The sequence below is a fragment of the Copadichromis virginalis genome, linkage group LG2 (assembly GCF_057382275.1).
Source record: "Copadichromis virginalis isolate Kocher_CV1m ecotype Utaka linkage group LG2, C_Virginalis_male_GT1.1, whole genome shotgun sequence".
NCBI classification, from domain to species: domain Eukaryota; kingdom Metazoa; phylum Chordata; class Actinopteri; order Cichliformes; family Cichlidae; genus Copadichromis; species Copadichromis virginalis.
In genome coordinates this window covers 23,697,459-23,712,663 of record NC_140619.1, presented here as the reverse complement: position 1 = coordinate 23,712,663, position 15,205 = coordinate 23,697,459, and the positions used below count along the sequence as shown (strand labels likewise).

Below are 15,205 nucleotides of genomic sequence, written 5' to 3'. Positions count from 1 at the left end.
ATCCAATAGCCTGGGATTGCAATCCCCTCGCAGAATGACAACACGGATGCATGAGTGCGGGGTTTTACGCCACGCTATTAACTGGGGGGAAACAATTTCATCGTTTAACGTTAATCAAAGTTGAAAGGAAATGTCCTTTTCGAGGAAAGTTCGAGGAAAGTTTGTCTCAGCTGGAGTGTGTTCCTGTACCTCCTGGCTGTTCCTCAACTTCGCCAGAGCGATGCGCTCATTTTCCAAAATGGTCCATAGCGAGCTGTCACTCACAATCAATGTGCCCTAAAAACCTTGATAGAAAAGATGCTGTTGGCTCTGCTGCTACTACTTTTAAATCTATTTCTGCGGGCGGAACTTTTGATGTATAATGTTCCCGTCCAACCCAGTAACTATTTGAAGAAGGTCCTCGAGAAATTAGAGCGTTGACAGGAACTTTGATTTTGCTGCTGTGTACTTTTTCACATTATTATTCTTTTTTCACTAAAGACAGATGAATCTGTCTATCTGATATATATATATATGTATATATGTGTATATGTATATGTGTGTGTGTGTGTGTGTGTGTGTGTATATGTATGTATATATATAAAAATAAATAATGTGCATACTCTGCAGTGTTAACTTTAAGATATTACCTTCACCATCTGTAATCCAGCGAACAATTATTAGTGCTGAATACTGGAGTATATTCAGCTAATAACACACCACTTTATCCATATCGACAGGCTTTAACATAAATTCATGGACTTGGAATTAAATTACTAAAGAAATCAGTTTTTAAATTAATACACAAATTGAATACATTTGGCTCAGAGATTGATCTACTCCATGGTTAAATGTAATTTCTGCAGTATCTTGACATTTAAATGACTCAGCTTTAAAATCTTCAGTGGACTAATCATTACAGAAAGCAGGCCTTATTTACACTCCTATACTCGTATCTTCTGCAGTCACATAAGGCTTTGCTTTAGCAAACGCTAAAACCTGGGCTCCGCTTGCTTCTGACCCCAGATGCTGCCGTGTTTGACTGTTTGCTTCACATTCCCTGCGTATCTGTAGCTCGAATGCCAGCTCCTCCTCTTGCCAGATCCCCAAGATCTTCCCATATGTCCCCTTGTACTCCTTTTGCACTTTCACCACGATTGTATTCTGGTGACTCACTCCACTGTGAGATATGTGCACATTCTTCTAATGCTACATTTGCATTGCATTTCCATTTCACTGTGACAACACGTCTGGGCAGAGTCACGTCGAGTCATCCGTCTCTGACACATTGATATTTAATTGTTTTTTAAATGCCTCGCATTCTTTCCTTTGTCTTCAAAAAGAAGAGAAGCCGATTGGAGGGGGGGGCGTTCGAGGGGAAGCAGGAAGCCTATTTTTTATACCTACGCTGCTGTTCAGCATGCTCTTATCCCCTCCGCTACACTCGTGTCACTCATGTGCTCATTAGAAATGTGTTGACTCACTGCCTCGATCGCATCTCCCCCTCATGTTTTCTCTCCCTCTCTTCTTCTCTCCCCAGCAAAATCTGTCTTTCCCTTCTATCGCTCCATCATTGTCTCCCTCACTCACTCGCGTTCTCCTCCTCGTCCCCCACCTTCCTCCTCCTTCTGGTGGGTTGGCAGTTCTGAGGTAGTTGCTGTCTGCATAGCTAAGGGAAATGTCAGCAGTACACGCTCGAAAAATGGGTCAGAACGTTAGAACACTCCCTGCACATGCTCAGTGGTTGACACAGTGTTGTGGCTATATTCATGGAGTGAATCAGATCACTGTGTCCTCTCATATGCTCTGCCATGCGTGAATGTTCCCACTTCTCACTCCTGTCTTTCCTCATCAATTATTGACAGCGCACAACAGCTCACGCCTAAGGTTCACCACCGCTGCAATCAGTAAGCAGCAATGGGCTGGTGTGGACATGGAGAACATGGGGGAACAGTGCGGTTTATGCTCCAAAAAACAGAAGAAGAAGAAAACGAATTAACGCTCTCATATTTCTTTCCTTCTTTGTTTTCCTTTTTCTTCTATCATATCTGCCAGACGCCCCCCAAAACCACCACCTCCCCCTGCACTCCCCACGCTGCTCATTCTCTAGTTTGATTTGGCCAAGCTGGGGTGGAAATAGGAAGTACACTCCTAGACTGAAAGGCTCTTTTCACTCACACACACACACACACACACACACACACACACACACACACACACACACACACACACACACACACACAAACTTGCCATGGGGGACTCGAATGTAAATTGCCTCCTCACACGCCCTCCTCTCTATTTCGCACACACGCCCCTTGAACAGCCCTTTGGGCAGATGCAGATAAGGCCTGATAGAGAAGAAGCATCTGATAGTGTACTGTGGCATCCATCTGGCTGGCTACGGTAATAGCTTATAACTGTCTTCTGTCTGCCGACCCTGCCCTTGTAAAAGCCACGCTGTGGACCCACCAGTGTTTACTGCACAAAGACTTCAAAGTGTGTTGGCTGAGATCACAACAGACAGAGAGATAAACTGTCTCTTTCCTTTGCGCCTCACCTCAAAGCTTATGCAATCCCTTCCTCTCCTTGTCTCCCCCATTTTCTTTCCTGTCCTTCTATTCTCTTCTCCTCAGAAGTCTGCCTCTTTCTGGCAGAGTTAAAGCCGAAGCAATAAATAAGGCATATTATGGCCTTTTAACGTGATGAATAATGTAAAACAATAAAAAGTTAATATATAACTACTTTACCCTCATTCTGCCATGCCTAAGTGTATTGTAAGTATATTGTAGGTGTGTGCATTGGTGTGTGCGCATGGCGGTGTGTGTGTGTGTCTCATGAATGTGTCAGTGTTGGAAATGGCTGTCTGAGTGTTTGCTGAAGGAGCTGCTGATGTAGATGTGAGCTCGTTTTTTTGGGTTTTTTACAGCAGGACAGGGATGTTGGCGTGTTTCACAGACACTCGCTAACTTGTCCTTCCTCTTTTTGTGCTTTCATCTTTGCCTGTGAAACGCTTTCAACACACGCAAAGATAACCTTCTCCCAACACAAAAGATATATCAAAAGATAATAAAAGTAATCCGTGGCGTCGCAGAGAACAAGTCATTGTAATTCAGCATATGCAGCTCGTCAAGGCTAAGTTTTTCTGTGTGCGTTTTATTTCCTACAGTTCCAAATGCAAACCCTGCCGTGCCGGAGGTTCCAGACAACACCATACCCGAGTCCAGTCCCAGTCTGCCTGACCAGGATCGGCCGGGAGCAGAGATACCAGGAAACACTGGTGAGCAGACTGACTGATATTATTACCATAAACTGCAGCTTAACACTTCATTAAAAATGCTTTCTAGTTTCTCGAGTGCAAATATTTTAGTAAAATAAAGGTTTGTGAAATGTAAAAGAAAATAAAAGTAGAGAGGGAGAGAATATTCACAGCCTCCAGGCTTCTTCATAATTAGTCACATTTAGCCTCAAAAGAGAAAGTAAAAAATGAAGTCTGAATTCTCTCATATGGATTTTTCACCCCTCCAGCAGTCCTTTGATTTTGGGGGTCAGCATGCTAACATACTTGTAAAATCACAGGTAATAAAACTCCCCAAAAGTACAGGTGCAGTCCAACAACATGAAACGCCACCGTAAAACAAATACAGCTCACTTTACTTATTCATGCTGTACTGCACCCAAGGAGACTCAAAGACACACTTTTTTTTATTATATATCTTTTTAAACCTCATTAGAATTGCAGATAAATGAAGATTAGAGGCAGCGATAATTGAAGAAGTCATATGAGCCTCCTCGGATGCTCTGGGCCCTCCTTGTTTCCTGTTTTTACCAGCACCTTTCATAGCTGCTTCCCACAGGAGGGACTGCTTTCTTTTTCTTTTTTTGATCACTCCCCGTGCTAACTTTTTGACTTACTCCACAACTTTCGATGCTACAAACTTCCTCCAAGTACAGACTGTTCTGCCTGTCCCAATGTGATAAGCTGTCCTCATTTAATAATTGCTTATTTGACACTAGTTGCTCTATAAAAAGATTTCCTAATGTCACTTTTCCTCATACCTGGGCTTTTGCCTGTCTGCCATTGTTAGATCAGTGATTATGTCAAGTGAAGAAGTGGAGGGCGGAATGAAGGACGAGGCAATGCGGTTTGAGGGGCAGATATTTCAGGAATGACATTTCTGACAGCCTCTTTTTCCAGCTTTCTCCAGCAACCAGAGTGTAGAAAATTCCTCCAGTTTCTGATTTCGCTGATAAGGCCAGAACTGGTAGCTTTCCTTGATGCCATTTGGTTGCGATAAGGCATGAAAAAAAAGTTTGAAAACAAAAGCAGAGCCAGCCCCTCCTTCGCTAAATGGTTAAGTCCAGGAGTGGCCAGATGATTGCGGAGACACAGTCATTAAGCGGGGATGGCAGTCTCTGGAGTTATGAGACTTTTGTGTGCCTGTGCGGGGGTCACGGACAGTAAAAAGGTGGTGCTGGGAGAGGGGCGAGTGCTGCTCTTTGGCAGCAGCTGCATGCATACATGGAAAACAGATTTGGTTCTTCTCATATTTCAGTCACTGGAGGAGCCAGTCATTCTCTTTTCCAACCAGTAACAACCAACCTCGCCTCCCCCTCCACCCTGAACCCCTTAAACAAAGGGATCAAATAAAATCAGATGCTCAGATATGCCTTCCTCATTTTTTTCCATATCTCATTTGGCCTTTGCCATATAAACCTTGACATGTCGTACAACTTGCCCAGGCACAAATCCTATCATGGCCGGAATCTTTGTTATGTTGAGTGATGACTACAGATTTCATTAGAGGCCTATTCTTGATTGAGCTGATTCAATTAGATTACATCAATGGGGCTGTTAGTCATGTTGAGCAAACAACAAACTGAGCCGTGCTCGCAGTCGATTCAGACTGCAAGATGTGCACACGACAGGACGGGCTTACTGTAAATGGTCTGCAGTCTCTAAGGGACTATATGAAAATTACAGTGGTGGTGGTGGGTGCTCAGCCTTATTCACCACCAAAAAAAAGGAAAACGGAATAAGCTTGATGCTTTTATTAATATGTTCATTGCACACTGTTACCCCCAGCCCCCCCTACTCTGTACTTCTGAATATAGTGAGATTAGGCCGATTCCAGCCACCAAATGAGTGAAGCAACAAGAGGCGATAGCTTTGCACCTCCTCCCCGAATGGAAAGCACACAACCACCACCACATATTCTTTACACATGGCCAAATGCAACTCTGCAGAGCGCATGACAAGCAGGTTTCTCATGTATGCATTTGATCTTTTTGAATAATAAATCTCACAAATGCAAAATGTGAAATAGCAGAAATATGGGCCCCCCCAAAAAAGATAAAAAGACTTGTCGTTTTTTTCTGCAAGAAGTCAGACGGAAAAAAGTATAAATTACGATATTCTCGATTTTCCTGACCTTCTATCCACTGTAATAATTTTTTTATGCAGTCCCTAAACCCCCTTTTTCTCTTTTTATGTGTGTTTTCCAGACCACATGAATCAGGACCAGTCCGGGTCTTCAGATTCAGAGGGCATCCTCAGGTCCAAAGCGGCCCTGTTCTCCGTCATCGGGGTCGGCTGCATCATCTTCCTCCTGCTCATCCTCCTCCTCGTTATCCTCCTCATTAAGATGCGCAAGCGGGCCAGGAAAAACGCCCACTCGCAGCCCCGCCCCTCCGCGCTGTCCCTCAGCACCCTGTCCAACCCCAAGCTGCCGGGGGGCACGGCTGGGACGGAGCCCAGCGACATCATCATTCCGCTGCGGACAGAGAACAACTACTGCCCTCACTATGAGAAGGTGAGCGGCGACTATGGCCACCCGGTCTACATCGTCCAGGAGATGCCGCCGCAGAGCCCCGCCAACATCTACTACAAAGTCTGACGCGCTTTTGCGCAGCCGGCGTCGCGGTCAGGAGATAGAAAGAGAGAGAGAGAAGGAAAAAAAAGAGAGGAGCGCTTGACTTATGTTCGTGGGAAGGACACTTTCCTTTTGCATTTTCGGGGAACTTGTTTCTTCAAGCCCGTGTTATTTCTACCACCTGCTGCACAAATCTGGAGAACCGTGCACTGACCAGTAACCAGCGGGGTTAGGAGCTGACGGATAAGAGACAGAGGTTTATTCTGTTTGTTTGGCTTGCCTGACAATCCCCACCTTCTTCCCTCCTCCTCCTCCCCCCCACTTTGCCTCACCTCCCACCTCCCGTACCGTTCTCCCAGCTGTGTTCTGACCGCGAGGAGGGGGAGACACCAACAGATGGAACTCAAACTTCGTCGTTCGCTGTCCCTTTGTGGGGACGGGATATAACTTATCTCAGTTCCCCAAAGTCTGCTCTACACCCAATTAAACACACCACCCTAGCACACTAAGGCAGGAGCAGGCAGACGCAGGCCCGAACACCGCTCGGCCTGCAGTTTGTGTGCAAGTGTTGGAAAAAAACAAACTACAAAACAAACGTGTGTGTTTGTGTGTGTGTGTGTGTATGCGTGCATTTCTGTGCATGTGTGCGCGCGCGTGTGTGTTAGTCGGGGCTCCGTGCTCGGCCAGGAAACTCTCCAGATAGCTCAGGTATCAGACACAGTGTGTGAAATAATGTGTTCCTCTCCCTTCGCACCTCTGATGTTTGCCTTACTATTTTTGATGGAGGATTTCCTTGAACCCCGATTCAGTTCACAAAGCAGTTGTATTTTGTTAGACTTTTCCTACAAGTGCACAATGTATAGAGTTACATAGAGCACCATTATTTCTCCATCTTCTCATCGCCCATATCATCCACTGCTCCCATTTTTTTTTCTTTTTTTCTTTTCCTTCCCCGTAAGGAATTACCTTGACCTGGACTGCTGATGTCAAGGTGTGTATGCGTGAGTATGTATGTTTCCAGGAATACTCCTATCTCTGCTGGCCTGATATGAGCTTTACCATTACAACTTCTCTGTGTGTGTGTGTTTTATCAGGGCGTGTCTTCCATTAGTGTGTTTGGACATGTCCAGACCCGTTTGGTATCTGAGAAGCCTTATTGGCTTAGAGGTAGAACACTAGGTTACTGTTGCAAGCTTCAAAAATGACACACACAGACAGAACGACGCGCCTGCAGAGAGACAAGCCCGAGCTCTTGCAAAACCCTTTCAGTGCTCCAGTTGGCACTGATCTTTACTGTGTCTGATGAGCTTTCAGGGCGATTGTTTTTAAGACAGCAGGCAGGTTGATATTTGTTTATTCTAGCTTTTGGAGCCACAGTGTAAGCATCAAACAATTTCATGCTCGCTGCCTGGGCAAGGTGGGCGTAGGCTGGCACTGATTGGCTGGCCTACATAGGTAGGATGCCCTATATATAAGTTGGATGGAGAGCTACAGCTGAACACAGAGCTACAGTATTATCAGATGCCAATTGGCTGCCATCTGTGGATGAGTCAGTGGAGTGCACAGTTAGCGGTGTCGCCAGCGTGTGACTAATCTGTGTGCCATCTCCATGCCCACACTCACCAGCCGGGGAGCAGAGAGAGTGAGAGCGGCGGCTAGAAGAGAAAATGTTCCTGTGACTTGGCTTTAACCTGCGAGGGTGATGGCGGTGGGAACGAGGGGGTGACGGGTGAGGCGGAGGTAGCTTTTTTAGCGTTCACCCCCCTCCATCCTCTCGCCAGTTGTGCTGTGAATAAAAATGCTGCGCAAATTATTCCACAGTCAAGGTGTTCAGCCAGCGAGGACACTGCAGACCAGCTATCACACAGCCCAGGGCAGCGGCACCGAAACAGGATTTACTGCTGCTGGATGTGTGTGTGCACGCAGAGGCTCGCTGCGTGAACGTGTAGGTGCTCATATGTGTGAGTGCTTATTTGTGCTTATATTTGCAGTTTATTTCTGTACGTATGCGCACATGTGTGAGTGTGTGTAAGTGTACCCTTCTGTGGTCCAGCCTCTGAACAGACTTTTTTTTTTTTTTGGGACTGTGGAAGTAGGTGCTCCAAACAGTGTGGCTGCCAAAGTACAGAGTGCCGCAGTCCCGGTTAATGATGTGCGAGAGGAGAGGGGAGCAGATAAGGACAGCCATTCCTCGGCACGCAGACATGAGCTGACGTTTGACGCACATGTGCGCGCGCACACACACACACACACACACAAACACACCAAGACTGACGGGTCCAGGTTTATCTCCAGTCAAACGGTCAGGCTGCCGGTTAATGTTTATTCACCGGTAGAGACACCCATCATCCGCTGCCACATACCGTCGCCATCCACCGACAGACACTGCTGAGTTAAAAGGCAGCCCAGCTTGAAGACTCTGGGAAGACTCCAGTGGCTTTTTTTTTTTTTGTGCGTGTCGTTAACCTCAGAGTTAACAACCTAAACAGCTGCTTGTGCTTTTGTGGTCCTGTGTTTTAACTCAGCATGCAGCCCTCAGCGGCCCTCTGCGAAACACATCTAGATCAAATATTTTTGTTTCGGATCGCCGCGCATCCGTTCACCTACACCAGCTTAGGGAGTCATTACCAAATTACCACAAACCCATATCTCATTTTCATTCATTCTAGTAAACCACTTAATGTTATTCGAGTTTTTTTTTGTTTTTTTTGGGGGGGGGGGGCGGGGTGGGCGGGGTGGGAGGGGTATAAAACAGTAAATGTAAATATATGGATAGAGCCCAATTTAAGATGTAATTTCACCCGAACACTGCTCACAAGGACAAAAAAATTAAGATTAGATTTTTGTAATGGAGGATGTTTGTAAATAGCTGTCTTTTTAAAGTGTGTTTTGTATGAATCCTTGCATTTTTTTTTTTTGTTTGGTCTCTGCAACATGTTTTTATTTACTTTTTCCTTTAGAGTTAATATTGCAAAAGTTCACATGAGCTGCCTTTTTTTGTGCAGCTTTGTCCAGTATTGTCAAAATAAAGAAAAGTCTTTGTTACCACATGTGTTTTAAAAAGAAAAAAATGGGGTTCAGATTTTTATTTTATTTTATTTTTTACATTGCCATTAAACACAAATTGTACTAGAAGCTGTTCAGGACTGAAACTTTGTCACAGAGTGGCTTTGAAAAGGATGCGTCACGCTGAAGCTGTGAGTGATAAGGCCCTTCCCTGTTGGAGACGCCACTTAATTCTGCATATGAAGACTGTTATTCCACTGCCTTTGAGTTACCTGCACCTTCCACTCCATTATAAGATGTAAAACACTCTGGGCCCGCAAAGATGAATCTTTCCTCAGTTTTAATAAGTCTGTCGGGCCAGACTGAGAAAAAGAGAGAGATGTAGAGAGAGAGGGAGAGAAAGGAGGAGAAAAGGAGGCCATGTATGAGTGTGTGGCCGTACTGCGCTCGCCAATAAATCATCTGGTTTACACCACTCATTATCTCCCAGGCGGTCCTTTGTTTTAAAGATGCTCTCTCCTTCTCTTTCCCTCCCTCTGCCCCTCTCCTTTGTCATCACTCCCTTCCCAATTTAGCACAAGGATGCTGGTCGCTCGTGGCACGAGCCTCACTGTAGGTTGATTTCTGCTATTGTTCAAAGCCACAGTATTATTTTTCAATGTGCATGTGTAAGCAGAACCTGTTGAATTCGTTTCCCTTTGTTTGAATCACAGCTGTTGAGTTTTTGTTTTTTATTTCATTTTGCCGTTCACTTTTTTTTTCTGCAGCTTCTCAGCATAACCTGTTGGCACCAGCTACAATGGAAATAACGTTCCACCAGTTTGGAAACTACCGCATATTGATAAATAAAATTTTTCCCATGGAACTTGGTCTGGAGTGATGTTTTTTCTTTTCATTTTGTCATCCCCCCTTCTTCAAAGCCTTATGAATGTGGGCAAAAGATTTAATTTGCCTTCCCACTGACCACCTTCGTACATGGTGGGAGCACAAACCAGTCGCCCACGCTCGAAGCATTTCCCCCTCAGTGCCCCCTCCTCTCCAAACCCCTCCAAAGACCCTCACCTCAGGGGTCAGTGCTGCACAGATGGGTTTGTTCTGATACATTAGTCAGATTGAAATCACAAGCAGGCTTCATAAATTCATATTCGGGGAGTATGGACACGCCTTTTTGCATAGTAACTAATATCCATATCAACCCGCTCTGCCCCAGTGTCCTCCAGAATTACATTTCTTCATACATGATTACATCTGATTGGCTGCACTCGGCATTTCCATTGCGTTTGTCTGAAATTACAGTCCCCATTTATCCGACTGAGGAGCAAACTCCAAGTCCTTGGTGAAAGTGGAGATGGCATGAAATGCTATTAAAGTGATTGGGCATTTTCTCTGACAAACACATCAGTGTTTGTGGGCATGGCTTTCGTTGTGGCTGATGATGTGAGCAGAGACAGAGTGGGCGAGTGAAGAGACTGATGGCAGAAGAAAGAAAAAGTCAGGGCAATGAGAGGCTTAATGTGCCTGTGGCTTCACTCCCCCCCCCCATGCACATGCACACACACACCATAGCCCTTCACTTCAGTCCACCCACCCAACCCTTGCTGTTTCCTTCTGTGCCCGAGGGCAGGTACATTCATCTGGTTTCCTGGCTCGGTCCCGAGACACCCCCGTAGATCCATGTTACTGTGGGTTTATTAAATCCTTCCCCCCACTGAGCTACTGTGTGTGACTGCATGTTTTTTCTGTGTATGTCTCTGTGTTTGTGACTCTGCAAGTGTGTGTTTGTGTGTGTGTGTGCACGGATTTGCCACGGGGGTTCTTCTGTTGTTTTCACTAACACACACACACACACACACGAAAAAAAATCCTAGGGAAAAAATAGCATTGCAGCGTGCACTGCAGCATTTTTCCTCGTCATTCCTTAAATCAAATATTAGCCTCGTGTCCTCGCTGCATATGTTGCTGCAGCATTAGGAGACTCTCTGGCAGCATACAGTGGTTGTAGTGTGCAGTAATTCATCCTTTTGATTGCATCTCGGTATTGTCTATTTACTTGTCAGCAGCTGAACCCCGTCCTCACGAGTTCCCACTTGATGTAAGTATGTGCATGTCTTATGTTTTTTAATCGTGTAGCATGGCGGCTGGAACATCTTTATAGATGAAACAAGTCACCTGGGAAAGCAGAAACTGCCAGCAGCTTGTGGTGGCTTGGGAACAATTTAACTTACATATTCATCCATGACCATGAATACTAATTCAGAAGAAGACTTCCAAGGAAGATTTTTCTTTTTGACTGTGGAAAAGATTTGAATTATTGGAGAGTCTAACATCACACTTAGTCAGCAAGCCCAACAAGCAAACTCACGTCTTATTTGTGAAATGGAGTTGAACTTTATTTTCAAGCTGACAAAAAAAAATGCATTAAGAAATTCACAGCGTGTGGCCACCATACTAATTATTGTCACCAGTGATGTAAACTAAACAAGAGCAGGGTCTTTTAAGGTGAAGAAGCACTGCTTAATGGGTTTTTTTTCTCCCTTTGCACTAAGTAATTTATTTTCAGTTCTGCTGGTCTACTACGTCGCTGTCTACTAGGCAAGCCTTTTGCAGTTCTGACAAGGCCACGAAGCCACAGATGGAAAAATAAAGTTGGAGAAGAAAAGCGACACCGCGCCAGATGATGGAAAGAATTTAGGAACATTGGTGCGATTCCTCAAACGGTGTAAGCTGGCACCGCATCTTAGTCCCCCCCCCCCTCACGTTATTTCACACAATCCGCTCGCTCACAAAATCTGCTGCGCGTGCAGATGCTACCCTTGATCTGGTGAAGCAAGTGAGTTCAGAACTCTGCAACTTTTTGACTGTGACCGGGGGATCCAGAGGGAAAGGCGGTCAATAGAGCTCTTAACTGATTTTGGTGTGCGATCTCTTAATGTTTTTTCATAGGGATCATACAGAAGACTCGTAACTCACACCAGAATCAATATGACATGCAATGGGACATGTTCTTTCTCATGTAATGTACATATACATATTTAATGACTTAATGCATCACTCGCCATTCATAAATAATGCAGGCCTTCTAATGCCTTTCATCACATGCTGCTCATCAAATATCAAGCAGATTTTTGCTCAATCTCAGAGTTACGGAGGAAACCTGAGATGGCACAAAGAAAGGGGAAACCGAGAGGGGAGGGGAAGGGGAGACATGAAAAGAGAGTTCATTAGTCAAACAGTAACATTTAGATCATTCATGAAAGGGCTCATTAATGTGATTCAAATTCCAATCAGTGGGGGGAACTGTGTCTAAACAACATTCCTCTTTAATCCCTCGGAGGGGCAGGAAACGGAAATTCCACTAAAGCATCTTGGTTCTTAAAGGTTATAGTATGTTTCTATTTTATGCTTCACTATAAACACACGTTCACATATGCACAGACACACACACATGCACAAGCACAGCCGTCAGCCACATATTGATGGCATTGTTATGACCAGAACATGCCTGATCAGACCTGGGCCGTGGCAGGGATCCAGGTCTAACCGAGACTCATCAATCATACAGAGTGAGGGAACCAAAGAGACTTGTATGCATTAAAAAAAAAAGAAAAAACCTGGAGAAATAGCTGGGGCCGCTTGGCTGCTGGGTCACAGGTGTGGAGAGCAAGGGAGAAAGTGGGAATTATTCCCTTTCTTTCTTTCCCTCCTCTCCCCTTTAAAGAGAAACGGCTCTTTTTCTCCCTGTGCCGCCCTCCCATGTCTTTGAAAACGCCATTTCCATCCACATTTTCTTCTCCCAATTTAAAACCCACACTTCATTTGCCCCCTCAGCATCAACACCCCTCTCCTCCTCCATCTCCTACTCTCAATTAGGCCATGCCTCGAATCTCAGGCATTATCTCTGCTGGCCATTTATATAACATGACTCCAAAACGCATTTGCACAATTTTCCAATTACAGTATTATGCCTTGAAGCTTTGGTTCGTTCTGTCTCTCTCATTTCCCCCCTTTTCACTCAAACCGCTCTTGATGTGTAACACTACAAAAGAGTCACCCCTGCAAATACAGACATACATTTCTACTTTTAAATAATGGCACCTTTTTTTCTCTTCATGTGTTGCTGGTGTTTACGAAACTTTACTTTCAGGACCTCGAGCTTAATCATTTGCGCCCTGGCCCCCTGTGACTGATGGGTAGCAAGAAAGAAAACTTAAATCTTAAAGAATGCCTGGGGAATAAAAAAATTGGAATTAAAACACCAGAATATTTGAGAAATGTTTACATTTCCTGAGTCTGCATGAGTGATAAACAAAAATCTGAAAATGCCTAATCATAAAAAATGGAGATTACTGAAAGAGTAAGAACTCGAGGGCACTGAAGAACGACAAACATGACAAAAAAATCACTGCTCAAATGCCCAACTGAGCCAAAAACATGAGAATATTAAGTGAAATTAAACAAAAACTTTACAACATTGAAGAAATACAAGAAACATTGAATGAAATAGAAACTTTTTTGACTAAATAAACATTAAAATGAGATTTTGAATAGCAATAAGAAACTATTAAACAAAAACCATCAACTAGTGGCTCAAAAACCTGAGGGTATTTAATCTGAAGTGAATAATGAATGAATTGAATGTTTCACAAAGTCTCCAGAACCCTTGAGAATACTCTACAAAAATATACAAAAAAATATAATTACCAAAAAATATTAAACACAAATTAAATACAGGCTGAAAAGTGGGGAAGATTAACTCTGGGTGCATTCAGTGAGGGGATCTGACGGCTCCGTAAGTCTTTGGGGAGCATTTGCTGGCACACCCCATAGAAAGAGGGGAAATCAATACAAATTTATGTAAGTGATGACCTTTAACCTTTAATGAAACTCTAAGATGTCTCTAAAACAGCAATGCTCCTATCCGTATGGCATTAATGTCACATAATGGCTAAATCATATACACTCACCAGTCGTTTTGTTAGGCATGTCGACCAAACAGAAGCAACAGAAGCATCAGATGGGGAAGAAAAGTTGATGCCAGATGGGTTGGTCTGAATATTTCAGAAACTGCTGATCTACTGGGGTTTACAGAGAAGGGTTGGAAAGAAGAAAATATCCAGTTGAGCAGCAGCTCTCTGGGTGAGAAAGCTTTGTTGATCCCAGAGGAGAATGGTCCAACTGGCTTGAGCTGATAGAAAGGCAACAGTAACTCAAATAACCACTTGTTACCACCAAGGTACATGCAGAAGAGCATCTCTGAACAGCCAACACATCAAACCTTGAAACAGTTCTCCTACAGCAGCAGAAGACCACGCCATGCGCCGCTCCTGTAAGAACAGGAAACTCAGGGTACAAGCAGCAAAGGCTTACTAAAAACTGGACAACAGAGGACTGCATAAACATTGCCTTGTCTGTTGAGTTTCGATTTCTGCTACAATGTGAAAACATGCGCCCTTCTTTCCTTATATCAACAGTCAATGTGGATGGTGGTGGTGTAATGGTGTGGGGATAGTTTCTTGGCACACTTTAGGCCCCTTAGTACCATCTGAGCATCATTTAAACACCACAGCCTCCCACATGTGTGGAGTGTAATGCATTAGAAACTGTTACAATTATATTGCTACTTTCGTTACAAAGTATCTGCACGCAGGGAGCAAAGAAAGAAAGAAAGAAAGAAAAACAGCAAACAAGCATGCGTTCTTTTCTTCCTGTGCACTGATTTCAGTTTATGTGCCAGGAGGACAAAAATGACAGAGTGATGTGCATTTTTTCAGGAGTGGAGATGTGGACACTACTTTTTATTTTTATTCAACAAAAGGATAACAACAGTAGAATGTAATCTGCATCCAGGACAGAAACACCTGTGTTATGCAACTTCCTCTATTTGCAAGCATCTGCACAGGCAGCATGCTAATGCTAAGCTAACCAAGAGCCTAGAGAGATGTTAAAGCTGAGTGAATCCTGACCCCTGCCCAGCAGCCAGACCCTCAACTTCAACAGGTAACAAGTTGATGAGCAGTTGGGCTAAAGTCTCCGTTTCTACCTGTTCATGTGTTTAAAGTAGAATCACTGTGGCGATTGTTTTGAGTTCTTCTTGGGTTGGTTTTCATTTTTGCTTTGTGCTGTTGGCTTTGTGTTCATACATGAACACAAAAAAAAGGGGTACCCATTTGTGTTGGTGTGTGGGACTGTAGCCTCAGGTTAATATTGTAAACTAGTAATTATGAGAGAATGCATTTAACAGTGCATTACTTTTTCTCCAGCGAGCAATTGAATAACCTACTCCACTGTGTTTAAGAGTAATGTGTAATATGTTACTTTTTTGAGTAAGAACCTTAACATGGTCACCTCAA

At 44.1% G+C, this 15,205-nt stretch overlaps 1 protein-coding gene across 1 annotated transcript in view; it reads left to right on the top strand.

Annotated features, from left to right (window-relative positions):
- efnb1 (ephrin-B1) overlaps positions 1 to 8,536 on the top strand; it is a 56,984-nt gene extending 48,448 nt beyond the window's left edge. Inside the window, exons 4-5 of the mRNA XM_085474468.1 lie at positions 3,146 to 3,256; positions 5,482 to 8,536. Coding sequence (XP_085330594.1) covers positions 3,146 to 3,256; positions 5,482 to 5,873 — 503 coding nt within the window. The 3' untranslated portion in view covers positions 5,874 to 8,536. The remainder of the gene's footprint in view (positions 1 to 3,145; positions 3,257 to 5,481) is intronic.
- Positions 8,537 to 15,205: the final 6,669 nt, after the last annotated feature.